Here is a 21,416-nt window from a genome sequence, read left to right as displayed (position 1 = left end):
CTTTTCCAACAGCATTCTTCTTCCTCTAAACAAAAAACATTTCTATTTTCTAGCTGATTGATTGATTGAATATAAACCAAGCTATAAACCAAGCTTGTCATGCTATGTTTGTATCAATCTTTTTCCGGAAGACGACGTACCCAGGCTGAAGAATTATGTTGAAGCAGACCATCACCCAGTCACCCATCACTCCTGACATGGACGCAACTGTGGCCCGGGTCCCTGAGTCATGGTAGCCTTGCTGTGCCTATACGTGTGATAATCAGTAGATGCATCTGGTCCAGTTGAGTAAAGAAGTCGCTTGCTGCTTGAGGGTTTTAGGTTTTCTCTCAGGTGTCGGAGAGAACCGGGGGAGTTTACGTTGCATCGGTCTCTGAAGCGTTTGTTAGAGCAGGGGCTTTCAGAGTCCAGTTCCCTGTGGCGCTTCCTGAGAAGGGATCGGTGAGGGGACAAGGCAAGAGCTGCCATAGCTCTGTTGGCATCCATGTGACTTGTGCACACACTGCAAGGAGGAACATAAAAGGATACAGGTTTTCCCAGGCAGACTAATCTGTGGTAGACTCTCTGAAACTCCATGTCAATCTTCTTGGTAGAATATTGGATGCTGCTGCTGTCGTGGCAGGTGGATATGTCAACAGAATGGCTAGTCCCTGTGGTGGACTGACGCAAGTAGATCTTTGGTTGTGAGGGACTGTCACTGCAGTGGTGATGCTTCCTTGGTGATCTGGTCAACTTCTGTAGAGAAGAGTGTGGAGATTCAGACCTAGATCTGGTCAACGCTGGGTGTCTGTAATGGCTTTGCCTTTGTGCAGTGTGCAACTTGGGGATTCTGGAGGGTGACTGGCATGAGTTGACCTTTGATTGTGAAGGACTGTAGTAGTGATGCTTCCTGATCGACTTCTGTGGGGAAGAAAGTGGAGATGCAGACCTAGACCTGGATTCCCCCAGGTGTCTGCAATGACTTCCTGCTGTGTCTGACTTGGGGCTTGGGGAGAGGGCATGATGGGACATTCCACTTTGACTTTCCAAATTCCTCAGCCAAGTTTTGAAAGGACTCCGTCGGACTGGGGAGGAGCAAGCAGCAGAGCTATCTGTGACTGTGAATGATTCCTTTTCATGTGCAGTGCTTGTCAGCAGAGGACGGATGTCTTCTCTCCCTGACCTTGGGGACTGGCTCCTGAATCCATCAATCGTGAGATGGCGAGACCGGCCAGTAGGCTGATCCCTCTGATGTTGGCTCTCCGTTGGTTCAAGATGTTGTTGCCTCTGTAAAATCTTAGTGACAAAAGAAGGTTCAATAAGAACGTCAGGCCTGTACTTAGATTCCACAGGGTCTGCCTTTTTTGTACGACACACGATTTCTGTTTGTTGATCCTGCTGGTTGGTAACGTCGTGCAAATGCTTCACCGCTTCAGTTGTTTTCCCTGGTGTTAAGTTCATGAGCAATGAACGTTTGGGGGATCTCTTACGAATGACTTTTCCTTTGTTCTTCTTTGGGTTCGTGAGGTCTCGTGCTCTCACGACATTGAGGGTGTGGTTGGCGTGGCTTGCATTAGGCAGAAATCTATGTCTCCGGTACTTCCTCAATACAGAGTCAGCTGCCTCAAAGACCTGCTGACTATGTACGGCCTTGGACAGTTGATCGATCATCCTGGGGTAAAGTTCCACTAAAGAGGTGCCGTGACTACTCAGTGTATTCTCAAGTTCCTCATCCTGGTCCTCAGGCTGGTTTCCCTGAGTCAAATCCAAGAAGCTCTGACTCAGCTGGGTATGGTTAATTCCAGATACTGTGAGAGATACATAGAACAAAATAAGTAATGAAATAATAGCCAACTCAAGGTAGGCCTGTCACAATTATTACATTTTTTTTTTTTTTTTTGGTATAATCCATGTTGAAAAATGTAACGATGTAAAATTCAACAAATTGTGGAAATGGCAGATCTGCAAGCTCACAACAAAGCTGCGATGCAACACGTTGTGAGCTTGTTGATCCAGATTGTCTATTTCCACTACTAATGATTTTTTTAAGAGTATAAAGTTGTCATTATTATGTCAGTAATTTCTTTGTATATTTAAGTTATTTGATACATCTGCCCTAACAAAATTGATCCACGAGTGCAATGTGCCATTGAGGGAAAGAAAAACTAAACTGATAGGTTGGTAAATGTCTTACCCTCATCCTGCACAGAATGATTACTGCCAAGATCAGTCTCATCAGCCTCACACTCCTGCAAAGTGTTGTCCCACTGCTGAAAGTAATAGTGGTAAGAAAGAATACACTTTAGGCCTGGGCCGTGGCTCAGTAGCCAGGCTAGTGGCTCAGCAGTCCAGGCACCTTGGCTGGTAATCCAGTCTGGCAGTGTGCTGCAGGTTCGACTCCCGATCCCGACAGCCCTTACTGCATTACCCCCCATCTCTCTCCCCATTTCCTGTCAGCCTACTGTCTGTCTCTCCATAAAAAATATAGGCGAAAGCCACAAAAAAAACCATTCAAAAAAGAAATATATATAAAAAATACACTTTTAGGAGTGACAAAAATCTGGTACATTCAGGAAGTTAAAGGAGGCTAAAATCATCTGAAGAGCGAGTTTGAAAAGCAATGCATGGCATTACTTAGTAACTTCATTCCAAGCCATATTTGGTGTTCACTGCATTTTATGCACTTTGTTTAGTGCTATTGCTAGCAAATAAACATCACCATTTTTATATGACTTTAATTTTATATTTTTGCAAGTTACCTGATTGTCATTTGTGTCCTGTGCTGAAATGAGAAGAAACACATGTGATGGCATTAAATGACAACATAAACACAGATGTAAACATCGGTGTAATAAGATAAAAGTTGACATCTACCTCTCAGTGACTGTTCTCCAGAATCTATTGAGGTCTGAGGAATTAGAGACAAAGTACAAATCAGTATAGACGACCAGTATCACATTTAGCATGGCAGTCTTTAAGATCTGTAGCAAGTGTGTGTGGTGATAAGTTGTTGAAAATTGGGCAGTTTACATCAACCACACGACTACCGCTACTACACAAACCTTACATTTGGTTCCAACAGTGACATCTTCAACTGGCACTCGTGTATGTGGCGACAGAGCACTTCATCATCCAAGGACAGGGCAGAACATGAAATACAAAACAGAGAATAGTAGGAACAGACAAGTAAACAACCACTGAGTAATGTACATGTCGGTACAAATCAATTCCAATTGTAAATTTGGCCTTGAATAATCCTTTTTGATTAGCCGAAATTTACCCAATTTACGTCATGACATTTTCAAAGTATATTCCAACATATGACTATACACAACACATGCAGTTGTGCGCATTAAATCATATAATAATAATAATAATTATTATTATTATAATAATACATTTGATTTATCACGCACTTTACATTTGAAACAAATCTCAGTGCTACAAGCAGAAAAATATATAATAAGAATAAAAACAATGAAAACATTCTGTGATCACCTAAACAGCTAAAAGATTAAAATAAAAGTCCAACTAGGCAAATGCCTTGCTAAAAAGGAAGGTATTTACTCTTTAGTCCCTTTTTAAAAACAGAGCCATGTAATAGAATCGGCTCTGTTTAAAAGCATCTACATAATGACACTGAGACGCGGTAGCAGAAGGAACAGGGTAGGTAGACATTTCACATTTGGTCACCTTTATTGGACGTCTTTCGCAGGTCCAAATTCACATCATCACTCAGTCCTGCATACTGTGAAGTCAAATGGACAGGTTCTCAATGTGTCTAAAGTTTCATTGCATTAATACTGTCTGATTAAAATCAAACGCAAAATTATCACGTGACATTTTTTATAATATAATGTCGTACTAACGGAGCTATTACTCCACTCATACATACCTTCCTCGTGATTCTATCCATATCACGCACGTAGTTCTTCATATTTAACCTAAACTTGTAGTCCAGGTTGCCGTCCATGTTTAAAATATAACAGTTTGAGTTTGATATAGTATTATTCATTAATAACAATAGTAGTATCGTTAATCTTTAAACAGACGCTCTGACAGGCGCTGCAGTGTAGATTTGAAAAAGTGGAAACTCTGAAAATGGAGAAACCTGATTGGACCAGGAGGTGGCGACTTAAGGCTTTCGTCGTGGATTGCGTCATGTTTCTGCGACGTCCAAACTGGCAGTGCTGTGCTATGGTTGGTTGAGAGGAATCCGTGCCCTGATTGGTTGAGCGCTCTGAAAATACTAAAATAGCAGATTTACAAGCTCACAGCCCGTCGCAGCGTGACGCGTTGTGAGCTTGTAGATTTGCTATTTTCTGACTTTCAGACAGGACACACCAGGCTTCCGTCGTCGTAAAAATAAATAATCATGAATTTATGTTCCTTGAACAGCTCACAATTATTTTGGTGTTCACATAAAGTTAGGTACCGTGCTTTAGAGAGATAACAACTAGAGCAAAAAGAATGCGGAAGTAAGTAACGGTCAGCGTCCGACATCCAGTCCAGAGATGGATTGTGAAGAATCAGCAGGATCTTGTGGTCAGACTTGCTGTCAAACAACTGCATGGAGACTCCAGAAGACCACATGTAAATAACCTACAGGATCTTTGTGTATTCTATCAATGTATGGACTGGATACTGTTCCTGTTTAAATCACTGGCCTGACTAATTCTGAATCTAAATATGCATCTTCAACACCTTGTTACAATGCATGGTGGCATGGTAGCCCTCCAAGTAGCCCTCCAAGCAGAACCCAAATGCTACTGAAGTTTCTGACATTTGTTCGACCCAGTGCATTGGGTCCTGTTCCACGTCGTCCATGCCACCTGATTAAAACATTTACTGGCTCATGTTTACATGTTTACCGCCTCCCCGCGCTCTTTGACGATATTCTTCAGTATCAGGCTTTCTGAATATGTAAAGTATAAGTACCCATACATGCCGCTGCGAATATCTCCTGTGGCGCGGAAGCCGTTAAGTATTTTTAATATATGTTTGCCCGATTTGGAAGCTTGGATTCTTCTTTTCCTTCCTTGTTTATTGACACCTCATTGTACCGCCTATCTGGCTAGCTAGTGGCGCTATAGCTATGACACAGCAGATCAGAGGCAGGGACGTAGCCTCACAAGCCAACCGCACACCGGGAGGCGGTACAATAAACGGTAAACAAACAAGAAGAAATAAAGCGACCAAATCGGTCAAACAAAGATTAAAAATACTTAACGGCTTCCGCGCCACAGGAGATATTCGCAGCTGGATGTATAGCTACTTAAAGTTACCGAATTCAGAATAACTCAAGGAAAATAATGGCGTCACATGCCGCGGGTCCTATTTTAGAGAGAATCTCCATTTCCGCATATAGGAATTTCCATACGAAAATACAGTAGTGAGCAGGGACCCAACGTAAAACTCAACAATATATCAGAAAAGTTTTACGTAGGGTCCCGAAAGGGGCTACCCTCCAAGCAGAACCCAATGGTACTGAAGTTTCTGACATTTTTTTAGACCCAGACCATGGGGTCCTGTTCCAGGAGTACCCTGCCACCTGGTACGCGGACATAAATAAAACATAAACACCGTGAATACGGCCTGTCTGCGCTCTTTTACGGCTTTTTTTTCTCTGAGGGCTTCTGAATCTGTGAAGTTTAAGTACCTACACATACCGCTGCGAATATCTCTTGTGGCGCGGAAGCCGTTAAGTATTTTGTTTGACCGATTTGGTCGCTTTGATTCTTCTCTTCCTTCCTTGTTTATTGACACCTCATTGTACCGCCTATCTGGCTAGCTAGTGGCGCTATAGCTATGACAGAGCAGATCAGAGGCAGGGACATAGCCGCACAAGCCAACCGCACACCGGGAGGCGGTACAATAAACGGTAAACAAACAAGAAGAAATAAAGCGACCAAATCGGTCAAACAAAGATTAAAAATACTTAAAGGCTTCCGCACCACAGGAGATATTCACAGCGGTATGTATAGGTACTTATAGTTCACGCATTCAGAAGCCCTCAAAGGAAAACAGGCCGTCAAATGGCGCAGATACGATGTTAGTGAGCATATTTATGTCCGCGTTCCAAAATGCCCATACGAAAATATAAATATGAACAGGGACCCTACACAAAGCGACATCCAAATTTCAGAAAAGCTTTATGGAGGGTTCCGAGAGGGGCTAGGTGGCATGGTAGACCTAGAATGCCTGTGATCATTTAATTATACTTCGTAAATTTTCATGTATGTGAAATACTGTACTGTATGTAACAACAAGAGCCGTTCTAGGGCTAGGTGGCATGGCACCACCAGAAGATGCATGAAGAGGCTACAGAGCTGTCACAGGCACACTGCATGCTGGCACCGCAGTACCAAATATAAAAAAATAAGTATCTTGCAGCTAATGCAGATGTATGGATTGATGTGAAGAATTTACACATATGGAACTGTCACCACGACGGATTTCAATCATTAGGTTAGAGTCAAGAGTAATAGAAATGGCAAAGCAATATGTTATGTTCTAATCTGTTTCTTAAAAATGCACATTTAAATTCATGTTCCGAAGCATCTTCCATAAAACCCTACAGATCTGGGATATATAATAAAAGCAAATGTTAAAAGCCTCAATCTGCAATGACTTCAACTGGTTCAAATTGTTTAGGAATCAGTGTTACGTCCGCTAGTGTGGGGGACTCCTTTCGTGTAATTTCACAAATCACAGATTGGGACTTGGACCTGTCAAAGAATTTCAGTGGGGATGTTTGTTTTTGCTTTACTCCCTGCCTGTTTACTAGGATTACAGGATCCATTCAGAGCTTTGAACACTGGACACTGCATGGGGTCACCGCCAGGAGATGGATGTGAAGAACCTACAGGACCTGGTGGTCAGAGCTGTCTCACTGCACGGCGGCACCAGAGCGGCTGTGACATTTGACAGTGGCTCTGGAAGCTCTGTGTCTCTGTCTTACAGAGAGGTCGTAGAGCTCGGGAACACATTGTCACATATTCTGCTGCAACACTGTGCTGGAAATGGAGGAGTGATTGGATTATACTGTTATACCGATTTATATCTGCCAGTCTGGATTCTGGGGTGAGTTTACATATCATGATAGCTCGTCTCTGTCGGGTGGGAACTGGGAACCTCATAATGTTCAAGACTTTTCAGGGTTCAAATTCAAAAGCATCAAAAGTGGCCTGGGCCGTGGCTCAGCAGTCCAGGCACCTTGGCTGGTAATCCAGTCTGGCAGTGTGCCGCGGGTTCGACTCCTGATCCCGACGGCCTTTACTGCATGTCATCCCCCCATCTCTCACCCCACTCCTGTCAGCCTACTGTCTGTCCCTCCATAAAAAAATAAATAAAGGCAAAAGCCACAAAAAACCCCATTTAAAAGCATCAAAAGTAGCAGCTCGACAAGCTGAAAACACAGCATTCTGCCAATTTGTATGCTTTCATGTGACGCTGTTAGTAGTATGATCAAGTAGGGCATTCATTTATGAAAAAACACAAAATATTTTAATTCAGAGATAGGTTTATGCACGACAGCAAGGATATACTATATGTGAAGTTGTGAAGAATGGGATTTAATTAACACTCACATTTCTAGCTGTTTTGTGTTTTTACATTGTTTGTGTCTGTTTCTAAGTGCTGTCCATTTCCTTATGACATGTTCCATACTTAGTCCAGTGGTTCTCAACTACAAGCTCAGAGCTTGTAGATCGGTTATTTTCGATATTGTGTGCACCACCATTATGCAAAAGGTATCATACAGGGTTCATTGGTTAGCAGACTAATCGATTTATTCTATTTTATTAAAAAATAAATAAAGAAAAGATTAAAATTTCTATTCGATTAACCTAGATTGTTCAGTTAAATATCGGTTTTAACTTTAACTTTTATTTTCGGTTAATTGCCCTACGTTCAGATACATATTGTATCATATTGTTGAGTAATGTATGAAGCCTCAAGGTAATGACATAAAAGTTAATCTAAAAGAACATAGGCCTATAGTAGACCAACTAACATGATTTTCTTTGACAGAATCCTCCAGCTGCCTGCTGCGTACGTACCATTTGACCCAGATGGCCCAGTACTTCTGTCAGCCCGTGTTATGAACCAGTGTGGATTAAAGTACTGTGCTCTGCAAAGTGATCTGTTGGAGGTTGGCTACTTTATTTAACTTGACAATAATAAATCAAACCCGTGTGAAGTGAGGGCACTCTTATCATCGTACATCATCATTCATCATCTCATTCCGGCCAATCGGAGTTTGCGTCCTCCTTGTGTTTACACAAACACTCAAAACTGTCCATTCATTGTCAATGAATGGCATTTAATGTTTGTGTTAAGGACAATATTTGTGTGTACACACATACCCCTCAAAAGCGATGATTTTTTTTTTTTTTTATGGAACACGCTAACCAGTGAAACCCTATACCTCAGTTGACTGGCATCCTAGACTTTGTCTCCTCCTTTTTCCCTGTACACCAAATTCTTAGCCAACAAGCTTACAAGTGAGATAGTAGCAATGCATCACATTGTGATGATTTTCTTTTTCCAAATAGGTTTGCTTATTTTCACTGAATGTTCGCCCATTATGATGATATTCACAATTAATAACAATTTTACAACATACAAAATCCCAGTGCATGTTCAAAATATTCATTGCAAAATATCAATATAATACTGATATATTGCACCGCCCTAATCTGTTTAATTTTATGTTTCTACTTTCCTCACCAAGCGATTCCAGACGGTCTTTTCCGAACTAATGGAGATGGAGGTTTGTGTGAAGTTGTCCAGCTACAACCTGACCCTCGTACGTGTCCAGCTGCTGTCAGCAGCTTCCGTTGCGGACCACAACGCAACACCGCGAACTAAAGGCCAAAGCAGGCATCATGCTGATGTTATGGCCAAGGACACTGGACAAGAGGACTTGGCATATGTGCTCCACACCTCTGGAACAACAGGGCTTCCAAAGACTGTGAGGGTGCCGCACAAGTGTATAGTACCCAACATACTACATCTCAGGTTCGTTCCAAGCTATTATTTTGGTGTTCACATAAAGTTAGGTGCTTTAGAGAGATAACAACTAGAGCAAAAATAATGCGGAAGTAAGTAACGCTCAGTGTCAGACGAGTACTATGGGTTGACAGAGATGGATTGTGAAGGGAAGACATATTTCAATATTCTAACCACACCTGAGTGTCTATTAAAGTAATGTTAATGTTACAAAAATCACGGCACTCCATCTTTCAGCCTGGTGTTCCTATTATGTATGTTGCACTGACACACATTGTGAGCTTGTTTGAGCTGATTAGTTAAACATTGTTGAAAGTATGAAATAATGAAGTTATGGCCTGTTTTGGCCATAGTAGACTAGTTATTTTAATATTGGTGTCTTTGTAAGTCGTTCTTTAATTTAAATATTTCAGTATTTGTCATATCTGCCTTGTGTACAATAGCCTTAAAAAAGCCTAAAATAGGCTATTGTATGTTCCGATGTTCAACGCCCCCCCCCCCCCCCTCTAATGACTGTAGAGTATGTGGTTTTCTTCTGTGTTCAGATCCTTGTTCCAGATGACTGTAGAAGATGTGGTTTTCTTGGCCTCTCCGTTGACCTTTGACCCGTCTGTGGTGGAGATTTTTCTGGCTCTGTCATCGGGGGCTTGCCTCCTCATTGTCCCCACTGTCATCAGGAAAATGCCCCAGAGACTTGCTCAAATACTGTTTAACAATCACAGGCCAACTGTCCTACAGGTAAATACACAGTACAATCTATATGTAAAAAAAATCACACCTGTGTGAACTGAGCGGTGCAACTATACAATTATTGTTATAGTTACTGTACTCCACTGTACTCTGTACTGTATTGTAGTGTACTATGTGGGGGTCCCCGGAACATCCGTGACCCCAGGAACACGCCCAGGGGGCCGGTCTGGTCCGGTGAACCACCCGCGTCCTAAGCGGTTGAGAAATGACAGATTTACCATTTGGGGGGGTCTGTGTGGGGGTCCCCGGAACATCCAGAGTCCTAGGAACGGCCCAGGGCTCGTACTGTAGTGTACTCTGTGCCACTTTACTCTGTGCTGTACGGTACTGGCCACTTTAGGTGTTGCAGCTTTCCGTGCTCGGACATACAGACACAGAGACAGACATACAGACATAAGGACGGACACATATAGTTCCGTAAATTACGGATGGAGCGGAGGCACCGCTCCAAAGAATCACACTCGTGTGAAGTGAGCAGTGCCTTTCATCACAATGATGACGTCTGATGATGTCAACAACATAATGTTTCAGACATTCCGTGCTCAAACGGACAGACAAACAGACATAGGAGCGGAGTGGCTGCACCGCTCAAAAATATATACATCATTCTATATTTGGATAGTAATCCTATTGCTATATAGTGTTTGTTCAGTAAAAGGGGTCTCACATGTTTAGGACAGGTCAGGAGGATACCAATTTCATCTGATCAGGAGAGTGAACTCCACAAAGACCACCATTCCATTTACATTTTCTTTCCCCGTCCCTTACATTCTATTGGGATTCTAGGTTAGTCTAACCCCCCCCTTTAACTTCATTCCACAGAGTTACAAATGGCTAAATTAACAACAGGGATGATTTTACACGTTATCCACAAGATGGGTTTAATTGAATTGTAATTGATTGTCGTGTTACTTCACCCAGGCCCTGCAGAGAAATCATTCTTCCTTCCTGCTCTCCAACAGGTGACTCCTACTCTGCTGGGCCGGTTCGGTCGGCGTGCTCTGCGGGAGCAGGTGTTGTGCACTGGCTCCTCTGTGCGTGTGTTGGCGCTGGGTGGTGAGGCCTGCCCCTCTCCGGCCCTGCTCAGGAGCTGGAGGCAGGAGGGCAACCAAACCTGCATTTACAACATCTACGGCATCACAGAGGTTTCCTGTTGGGCCTGTTGCTACCGAGTCCCAGAGAGTCTGCTGCTGCAGTCCAACAGCCAGTGAGTGTGCTCTCTCTCTCTCTCTCTACTAGGGTTGTTGTGGTTAAAGATACAACTAAAGACTTTTGTAACAATACAAAACGAACTAAAACTATCTAGAATTGCATGTAGAATTATTTTCATTTGAGTTTTTCCACCATCATTATGTGATTTCATTTCATCCTACCTTTTTCAGCTTCTATAAATCAAGGCTTTCCTCATAATACCTGAAAGACTAAAATCAGCTAAGCATATTATAGCTTTCTACTTTCTAAAAAGATTTGCTCTAAAGATATTTTAAAGATATTTTTGTGAATGGAAATGGCAGCTTCCTTACTCAGATTTCGGGAGCTGTAGTTCCAGATCCAGACTCTATATATAGCATTCGGAGATTGTGGAATAGTTGTCTGGCTACACGAGATTAATCTCATGTTGAACACAGACACAGACTTGTATACGGTCAGGCACAAGCTTGGCTCAGGGAGGAGGACGCCCCTGCCATGCAGAGTCCATGGTACTTTATTTTGGGTAATACCATCATATCCTGTGTTTGTAAAACAAACCTTACACTTGTTAACTTTGCTAGAAAGAAATACAAATGACTCCTGTTTACATTTCCCAGAGCAGAGCTGTCCATGCCATTAGGAACCCCTCTGATGGGCACCAGTGTGGAAGTAAGAGATGACCGTGGCTGCATTGTCACAGAGGGAGAAGGACAGGTGCTCATAGGTGGGAAAGATCTTTGGTTCTCAACCGTATGAGACCGTGACCACCCAAAATAATCATATTTCAACTGGGGACCACCCCCACTCTGACATGATCTTGGAATTGTAGGAGTTGAGGCATTATGATGTTTCGTTTGACTTGGTTCCACAGATAAATATCGTAAAAATAGCCGATCTACAGATCTTGTAGATCATTTCTTTTTATGTTGTTTGACAATTTGGCCAATGTTTGAAAAATGGGTGAAGTGTCCCTTTTACATAGCTTTACAATGAATCACTTAAATACATTTATATGTTGCCGGCTATTTTTGAAAAACATCGAAAATGTTCTCTTCTTGGAGTCCCTGACACAAATTGTCCCTTTTCAGATGGGGGTCCTCGGCCAATTATATATTAATTTGGGGGTCCTTACTTGAAAAGGTTTGAGAATCACTGCCATAAATGACACAGTTGTCAATGACCTTCATGCAGGAGGACAGGACAGAGTATGTCTCCTGGACAGTGAGGTGACAGCTGTCCCTGGGACAATGCGCGCCACTGGAGACTGGGTGGACGTCAGGGACAAACACATGTACTACCTTGGACGAAGAGACACACTGGTCAAACGCCACGGACAACGGGTCAACTTGGACAACTTACAGCAAGTGAGACTATTATATATTTTATTACAAATACAAGTTGTTCTTACGAGGTAAAGTTTTGTTTCGAGCTTGTGGATCTGTTGTGTTTTTGATGCTTTTGTGTGACACTGATATGATCAAGTAGGGCGTTAATTAAAAAGAAGAAAAAAAACACACAAAAATTAGAATGATTTCTGCCTGACAACAGCGATATGATAACTAAATGAGAAAAAGAGGTTGCACATCAGCAATGGTTTTCATTGTGCCAAACCCAAATCCAGTATACATTTTGCGTTCCTTTTTGGTGTGTGCCAATAAAGAAATGGAAATGTGAGTACTTTGTCCGCCGTTTATAGAATTTTTGGATGTGCTACCTTTTTGGAATTTTTTTAATTCCTATTTTTTGATGATATGATCTGTGTTATTATTTGTCCAGGTCTTAAACGGTCTCCCTCAGGTGGAGATGTGTGCTGTGGGTCTACAACACCAAGGCTCTGGGCTGGTCGCCTTTGTGGTGCCGTTGACGCCCGGGGCCCGAGGAGGGGCAGCATCCCCTCCTCCACCACCTGACCGCCACGGATCCCCGGCCTCCTCTGAACACCAGGGGGATCCGCCCTCCTCCACAGATCTTCATCACTTCATCACTTCAGACAGAAGCCTGCAGAAGGTCATCCTTCAGCAGCTCTCTCTGCTCCTCCCTGGTCCCAGCATTCCAGACACACTGGTGCTTGTCCCAGCGCTGCCACTGTCTTCTCACGGTGTGTAGGGCCAAAACTGTCTGTTATCTTCTTCTTCTAATCATACTGCAGTTTTTTGGCGATAAGGTGACCACAGCAGTGGTTGGGAAAACTACAACATGACACAGACTCGCCCCGGGTGCATGTGTTTAGTTAGACATAAGAACAGTCAGACACACCATTCAGTCAGACACCCTCCCCAAACCCTAACCACCTGTGAGCTTGTAGATCAGCTATTTTCACTATTTTTAAACGTCACTTTGTATGACAAAGTATAAAATAACGCTCATGTGGTTAATTGATTTGTTTGAGAGAGATAAATAATATATATATTGTTTATTAAATCAATTTGTTTGATTCATTGTTGTACCCATACCGATGAGCACCAGGCAGCAGTCGGTCCCTTTCAATTACGTTCAGTTAATTATCTCGTGACACTGGAGACACATTTTAATTTGGGAGTTATGTCCAGTAGCCCTGTTGTTTACACAAACATTCTTCTTCTGCAGGTAAGGTAGACATGGCTGCACTCATGAAGATATACGAACTGCAGAGGGAACGTTTGAAATCCGATGCTACACTTTGGGATTTGGTCAAACTAAGGCGGACACTTCAGTTCCTGTGGCAGGTACAGACTGTTTATAATCGACATTAACCATTTAAACTCTATATCACACATGGGCAGCAGCAAAGGAAAACAACCCCCCAAGAATCTAAATGATGAAAGGCAGCATTATGTTAATGTCTTTGAGGCAAGTTAATTGAACTTAATTCCAATTAATTCCAATTAATATTAAATATGAATTTACCATTTGAATACTCAATTGTGAGACAGTCTGCTTTGATTCCATCTTTATAGCGGAATAATGCAATGTGTTTCATCAGTGACCTAGGAAATGAAGCATATCAGATACTTGGCAAGATATAAATTAGGAGTAGGCTAATTAAGCAAAGGATAATCGATGGGGAGCCGGTCATTAATGAGAAATAAAACCTGACTGTGATTGGAAGCGGGGTATAGCGAGGGGGGTATAAAGCAATCCGGCATGTCTACCGAACTCAGTTTAAACATAATTCAGCAATGTGAGTATAGTCTGGTGGTGAATGTAGACAGCCGGAATGTAGACGGCGCCCGGGAGCAGTATGGGTTGGTGCCCCAGCCTGTGTCTTCCGTCAGGAGGAAGCCCAACAAACCCACGGTGAGGCCTTTAGGATGGCCATTTAAGCCGCAAACGGAGCCTGCAGCACCACCGTTGCCCAGGTGCAGAACCATTGCGGCTCAAGAATCCACCACTCCTGAATGAATTGCCTGCTGCTGCGAGTCTGGTGCAACACACAGGTTCTGGTCCTGGTGAGAGCAGGAGTGGACCTGGTGAGAAGTAGGAGGGGCCTGGACAGGAGTCAACCCACAGAGCCTAGTCTTTCCATGTCGAGAGACCCGAAACCCAAATAGCCGTGGGATACATCACTAACTTTTTTTTCAAGGTTTTCTAAGGTATACTGTATGTGGTTAATATTAGTGATGCACCGAATATTCGGCCGCAGAAAATAGCTAAAAATGCATTTTCGGCCTATTCGGTTTCGGCCCGAATAGGCAGACAATATATCACCGAATAGTGTATGAAATTAATGCATTCAAAAGAGCTGAATAAATGTTTTATGGACCCATAATAGTGATTATTATTTAAGTTAAGTTTTACTATAACCATTTCTGTTGCCATAAATCAGGTAGCTTTAAGGTACGGCCATGGCAGCAATGGTAGGAAAAAAGATATATAATATTAATCATATTCGGTTTTGGCCAAGAATTTCCCTTTCGGTGCATCCCTAGTTAATATACTGTCTGCATTCTTCTACTGTGTGTTTATATTTGGCAGGATGCTCTAGGTGTCAGTGAAGACAAACACATTGAGGAGGATCGAAATTTCCTTTTCAGCGGAGGAGACTCCCTCAAGGCGCTGCGCCTGTGTGACGACATCACGACCGCTACAGGAGTGACGTTGGCGGGACTGTTGGAGGTCATCCTGGACGGAACGTTTGCCGACACGGTTCGCCACGTTGCAGGAGGAACCCTGGCACTCCCGTACGAGAGTGGCGCTGCGTCCTCCATGCCAGGGGCCAAGAACGAGAGCGGCGCTGCGTCCTCCACGCCAGGGGCCAAGAAGCGTCTGGCAGCGCCTCTCTCCGTGACACTGGCCAAGAGAGAGCGCAAAAATGGCGGGTCAACCCACTACCCTGCAGCTGCAGAGCAGATGCGCCGAGCCGACATCTGTTCTGTTAAAGTTATAAGGCGGGCAGGCGAGGTGTCTGAAATGAACATCAGCGTTACAGAGGCAGCTGTGAACTCTCAGTCAAATATAGTGGGACAAATCAGTGGTAAAGACTCCAGTGTGAACACCGATGACAGTCATTCCCTCACAGTAGGACCCAGACAGCACAGTGCTAATGACACTCTTCACCAAGGTTATTATACATTATATCCACTCATTATCAACCTTCAACAAGTCCTAATCAATTATTAGATGGCACAATTTCTCTCTACTCACTATGTCTCTTTGGTAGGCTATGGCCAGTTCAGAAACCTGCCTACCAATGACCTCATCAATGAGGTTGGTATGAAAAAACAACAACAAAAATCATTTAGATTTTTTTTGGAAATAACCAAACCTGCCTCACAATGATGTCATTAGCAGGTTCCTGAACTGAAGGTTTCTGAACTTACTAAAATGTCTCTCACACACACACACACACACACACACACACACTGTCAGAGTAAAAAATTGAAATGTTTGAGAACCTGTGAACTCTAACCATGCTGTTCCCTGACTGACAGAGACTGGTGTTGTGGGCCTCAGTGTGAGCTGGCGGTCGGACACGGGCAGGTGTGTGGACGCCTCACCGGTCATCTTGGTGCAGGGAGAAGGGGCAGGTCAGAGCCTAGAGCGTGCCACAGTGTTCATCGGCTCTCACTCCCACAGGATGCAGGCTCTGGACCTGGCCACCGGGGAGATCCTCTGGGAGCGAGTCTTGGGGGACAGAATCGAGTCCTCCGCCGCTGTGACTCGCTGTGGAAGACTGGTGGTGGTAGGTCAGTGTCACAACATGATGAACCTGCCTGTTAAATACACAGGGTTTGTCAATCTCTATCACTTCTATACTAGAGTCTGGCTGATGCCAGAGTTATGGGTCCAATTCTCATCCTGATTTTGGAGAGACAGAGACCGCCGATTACAATTTACAATTAGCCCTTCACTAAATCAGCAGAAAAAAAAGCGACTGTCCAATGCCAATCCAAATAGTTTAGCAACGGTTGCTATGCAGGTCAAGCTTTCTTCACTGCTAACGTGCCTTTTGGACAAGGATGGGTTGGGGAGGGACTTGGTGAAGGGCTAATTTAGGCGTTTAGCAGACTCTTAATCCAGAGCGATTTACAGTAAGCAAGTGTTGAATGATATAATGTAAAAAAACATAAAACCTCGAATCAATTTGAAAAACTTTATAACTTTTTAAATAATGAAAGTTTCTATTTGAGAACATCTCCATAAGGAAACAATTAAATAAATATAAACAAATATGTTTAGTATAATTATTAACTTCAATGCGTGAAAATTACCTTTAACTAATTACCGGTATGCAATGAACAAAATTGCAAAAGTAACAATAAAAGTTAATATAAAAACAGCACTACTTGAGGTTCAAGTAAAAAACTGTCCAGGACTCATTTCTATTGTAAGTGACAGTAAGTCATGTATAATGTGCAATGCTGTCATGGCGCTCTCAGGTTCCTACGACGGCTGTGTGTACTTCCTGTGCGTGGCGTCCGGGGAGACGTGCTGGGTGTTTGAGACGGGGGACGCTGTGAAGTGTTGTCCTGCCGTGGACCCCCTCACAGGCCTGGTGTTCGTGGGCTCACATGATGGACACGTCTACGCCCTGAACCCACAGGTGACGAAGGATAAGGATGCACTATGTAGTGTCACTGTTTGATGTACTTCAGTGACAGATATGCACGAGAGACAGACTAAGGGCCGATTCATACTCTTATTTTACCGCTGTTTCGGCGCTGTAGTGCCGAAATGATTTAGGCTCGTCAGAAATTTTCAGTAGCACCGAAGAGCCGACTTTAGGACGGTACCCGCCCCCCCGAACCTCAAATGACGTCACATTGTAGGCTCTACAGAGCCAAACCGACTTTTATTCGGCTCTAAAATAGGAGTATGAATCGGCCCTAATGTACTGTATGCTCTGTCGAAGTACAGTGTCACACGCCCAAAATAGACGATATACATTACACATGTGAACGCATTGTGACTCGTGAGCTTGTACATCTGCTATTTCCGTTGTGTGATGTCATCATATGACTTAGTATCTTCAAAAAATGGTGCCATATTATCATTCAGCATTCGTGAGGACCAATTGTATAAACATATATTGAAATGGGTGATGTCGGCGGTTAATGTGTTACCTGCTTCACTGCCAGTGTTTTTATACTTTTGAGATCCACAGCATTTCCATGACCTAATGATGCATGTCAACCCTTTTATTTAATTTGAGAATGACTGATCTATCTGCAGGTTGGTCAGTGTGTGTGGCGGCGTCACTGTGGGGGCGGGGCTGTGTTCTCCTCTCCGTGCCTCCACTCCTCCCATAGACGAGTGTACGTGGCGTCACTGGGAGGACACCTCAACTGTCTCAATGCAGTGAGTCCATATTATCCATTCACAAGCCACGTTAAAATATATATCCACAAACGGAAGTCCAATGTGCTTTGGCCAGTTGTAGGTATAGGTTGAAGGGCTCCATGCTCAACAGTGTGACAAAAAGAAAGAAAGAGACAAGAGACATACGTCGTAACGTAGATAAAACGTGCTGGCCCAGTCAAGTGTCCAGGTATTTTGATTTTTTATACAAATCTAAGGAATAAGTATAATTTCATTTCAAGGTAATTCTGCAATCCATAATTGTCATATCATTGGAACCCAGGTCTCCTGCACAAGAGCAACATTTTATGCTATGAGCTTCATGCAATACCTCTTCTCAACCAGTAGGTGTCCTACTCGACCACATACTGTAGTATAAATGTATTGTAGACCAGGGGTTCTCAGCGTTTTAGGCTGGGGACCCCCGGAAATGCTTTGGCCATGTCTCGCAACCCACCCCCCTCCCCAACCCCAAATACAAATTGACCGCTACAATAGCCTTAATAATAGAGAAAATACATCATAAATAAATACTGAAACCAGATATAATCATTAAGGAAAGTTTATGCATGCGCTATGTGTACTTGACTCTCAATTTCCATTTTCCAGCCCTTCAGTTGCAAAGACCTGTTGTAGAACACTGGCACCAGCATTCAAAAGCTGCCCTCAGATCAGCAAATTAACATGGTAGTATTTTAACCCTGGTTGTGTGTGTGCTGACTGCTGTAGGACAGTGGAGAGGTGCTGTTATAGTGTAATTTAACCGTGTGTGTGTGTGTGTGTGTGTGTGTGTGTGTGTGTGTGTTTGCATGTGCGTGTGTGCGTGTGCGTGACCTGCTGTAGGACAGTGGAGAAGTGCTGTGGACACACAGCAGAGAAAGACCCTTCTTCTCCTCTCCCAACGTGTCGTCTGGTGGTCTCGTTGTGGTGGGCTCTGTGGACGGCAACATCTGCTGCTTCACGAGTACAGGCACACCGGTGAGATGGACGCTGTTATTCTTATATAGGCCGTGCGCTCCCGTGAGCCCTGCCTCCCCACTCCACTGGCCGCCGTGCCCACCTCCGAGGTGAATAGTCTGGTGACACTGACGGAGGTTACTCCATGGTGGGAAATACATATTGCCGATAAAGTATAGTTTTAGACCACGACGGAGTTGCCATGTCGAACGTCGTGAACATCTATTAATTCTCTACTTCATAATACATCAAAATATGGTTTCAAAATGGTTCACAAATATTGCTTTTTCTCTTCTTGAAGCATTTTGTCCTTTTTGTATAAGTACACTATAAAATAGGGCATCTCTCAATGTGTCACATTGTAGATGGGCAATTTCTTTTTTTTCTCGGATATTAAAAACAAAGGTTAAAGCCTTAGTATGTGATTTCTTCACCCATTTGGCAGTATACGTAGAACAGCAGGAATATTTATTATAATACATTTTATTTGGTATTTAATTTTGTTTAGGATATTTTATTTTACTTGAATCCACGTTTTCTGCAGGTTTGGCAATTTCTGACCAGAGGACCCGTCTTCTCATCGCCGTGCTTCACGCCAGACCAGCGCAGGGTGCTGTGTGGATCCCACGATGGCAGCGTGTACTGCCTGGACTGCAGCGACGGCTCCCTGGTCTGGAGCTTCCACACCTCGGCAAAGGTCTACTCCAGTCCCTGTATGCTGGACGCTGCTGCTGCTGCCAGCTGGCTGGTGGCCCTGGCCTCCACGGACGGGACCGTGTGGCTCCTGGACGCTGAGAAGGGAACACTGACGGCCTCGCTAACTCTCCCCGGAGAGCTGTTCTCTTCACCTGTGGCGTGGGGGCGTTCCCTTGTGGTGGGGTGTCGCAACGACTACGTGTACTGTATGGAGTTGACGGTCGGCAGCGAATCACAAAGGAACAGCTGAGATATTCCTTTTGGCAGCGAAATTGTGTGAGTGTCTCAATCTTTTTTTTTTCATTTCAAGGACGCCCAGTTAGATATGCATTACGCCATGGACCTCCCTTTAATTTGTTTTTCATCTCACCGACCCCAATCTACACTATAAAATCATCTGTGCTAATTTAGCTCTGACAGTATACAATTTTTTTTAACCAAATGGACTCTTATAGAACTTTTATCCATTTGGTTCTATCAGCCATTAAGCTGGACACCCCCTGGCCTGTCCGGAACCCCCTCAAGCACCCCTGGGGGTTCGCGGACCCCACTTTGAGGACAGCTGTAATAAAGACTTGAAACAAAAAAAAACGTGTGTGTGTGTGTGTGTGTGTGTAACGATTCAGTGGACAGGCCTTCAGCTTCAGACATCAGTATTTAATTTACATTATCCATAACATTTGCATCTCTTAAGAATTTTCTCATTAATACCCTCTAAGTTTAACAAAAAAGAAAAGTGCAATTATTACCAAACTTTTTTTCTTTTCCTTTTTTCTTTGTTTTGTTACATACAACACTGTGTACACTACACTATTGTGCACGACCAAAGTTAAAAACAAAATGACAAAAGTGACTTCTCCTTAATAAGCCAGAGTTATACTTGGTTGTGAGACACTGACGCTGCAACCAAGTATAAATCACCCTTTAAGGTGCCTCGATCTCTGGCCGAAGCTGGGGTAAATCCTGCCTCTTACATACGTACATACATACTTACATACTTACATGTCACACATACTTACATACATACTTACATGTCATACATACATACATACTTACATGTCATACATACATACATATCATTACACTGATGAGTGAGAAGGTTTGTGATTTGTAGATGAGAACACGTTGGCCTTCCTTCAGTAGCAGGAACACCGTCCTACCAAAACCAACAGGCTCAAATCACATTTTGTCACTATCTGGGCAGAAACCTCTATATTCTAACCTTTAGTGTGTGTTGTACAGTATGTGTTTTTCTTTCTTGTCTCTCTTTTTTTCCTCCTTTTAAATGAATTTGATCATACAGCGTCACACACAAGTATCAAAAGTAGCAGATCCACAAGCTCATTTCGAGCATGTGGATAATATGTTACTTTTGAATTTGAAATCCTGCAAAGTAACCGAGGTTTCCACCTGGCAGAGATGATTTATGAAAGGTAAGGGCCTATGCTACGCGGCTACGCCTACTAACCATGTGTTACGGCAGGACAGCTATGAGTATTGTTATGTTGCAGCAAGCAGTAGGGCTGGGCAATTAACCGAAAAATGTATCGAAAACTGATATTTAAGAACCGATAACCAACCTATAAGTGAATAATCAACGTTTTTTTCTTAATGTTTGTTTTCTTATATATCAACGAATTAATATGAAAACATTTGTAATAGTTGTCTATAATTGACTATATTGATTAGTCTGATTAATCTCTTGCATGCATTATTCTTCATTGTACAGTTGTGTGCTGTGCTTTCAGCTTGTAGATCTGATATTTTGACTGTTTTGTTTTATAATCAATCAAAAGTTTGAAATAATCGTGATATTGATGTGAAGTCATATCGCCCAGCCCTAGCAAGCAGGTAGTCTCTCTTAATAGCAAAAGCAAAAAAATTACGTTACCACAGAATAAGTGAAAGTAATGTGCAATTCACAGTTAAATGCCCAATAACACTTGTGGTCTTCAATGCTGTGTTTTCAGTGCACCCATCCATGTGATTTGACAGATTTTTTTTTTGTCGCAGAGTTTGACTTATACAAACAAGATTCTAATAACTTCATCATG

At 43.0% G+C, this 21,416-nt stretch overlaps 2 protein-coding genes across 3 annotated transcripts; one reads left to right on the top strand and one right to left on the bottom strand.

Moving 5' to 3' along the window:
• Positions 1–694: 694 nt before the first annotated feature.
• LOC310859898 (uncharacterized protein) lies at positions 695–3,994 on the bottom strand (the record flags this gene model as incomplete). Its single annotated transcript, XM_083766664.1, has 8 exons — positions 695–735; positions 1,470–1,787; positions 2,174–2,249; positions 2,739–2,761; positions 2,854–2,887; positions 3,047–3,102; positions 3,673–3,727; positions 3,875–3,994. 8 exons carry the CDS (start codon positions 3,992–3,994, stop codon positions 695–697), a joined length of 723 nt encoding a protein of 240 aa, XP_083622790.1.
• A 473-nt stretch (positions 3,995–4,467) lies between these two features.
• Positions 4,468–21,318, top strand: aasdh (aminoadipate-semialdehyde dehydrogenase). 2 transcript variants are annotated; one of them, XM_083766298.1, is made up of 16 exons: positions 4,468–4,572; positions 6,767–7,062; positions 8,011–8,131; positions 8,714–9,000; positions 9,537–9,729; positions 10,704–10,948; positions 11,550–11,656; positions 12,124–12,296; positions 12,709–13,030; positions 13,519–13,637; positions 14,887–15,472; positions 15,843–16,097; positions 16,791–16,954; positions 17,584–17,709; positions 18,553–18,687; positions 19,211–21,318. In XM_083766298.1, exons 2-16 carry the CDS (start codon positions 6,827–6,829, stop codon positions 19,610–19,612), a joined length of 3,471 nt encoding a protein of 1,156 aa, XP_083622424.1. In that variant the 5' UTR covers positions 4,468–4,572; positions 6,767–6,826; the 3' UTR covers positions 19,613–21,318. The 2 variants fall into 2 exon arrangements, with proteins under 2 accessions (XP_083622424.1, XP_083622425.1); XM_083766299.1 differs by lacking the exons at positions 4,468–4,572; positions 6,767–7,062; positions 8,011–8,131; positions 8,714–9,000; positions 9,537–9,729 and having other exon boundaries at positions 10,916–10,948; positions 11,555–11,656.
• The last annotated feature ends 98 nt before the right edge of the window (positions 21,319–21,416 follow it).

Source organism: Protomyctophum parallelum, assembly GCF_964188405.1.
Source record: "Protomyctophum parallelum genome assembly, chromosome: 6".
In the NCBI taxonomy this organism is placed as follows: domain Eukaryota; kingdom Metazoa; phylum Chordata; class Actinopteri; order Myctophiformes; family Myctophidae; genus Protomyctophum; species Protomyctophum parallelum.
This window is presented reverse-complemented; position numbering and strand designations above follow the sequence as displayed.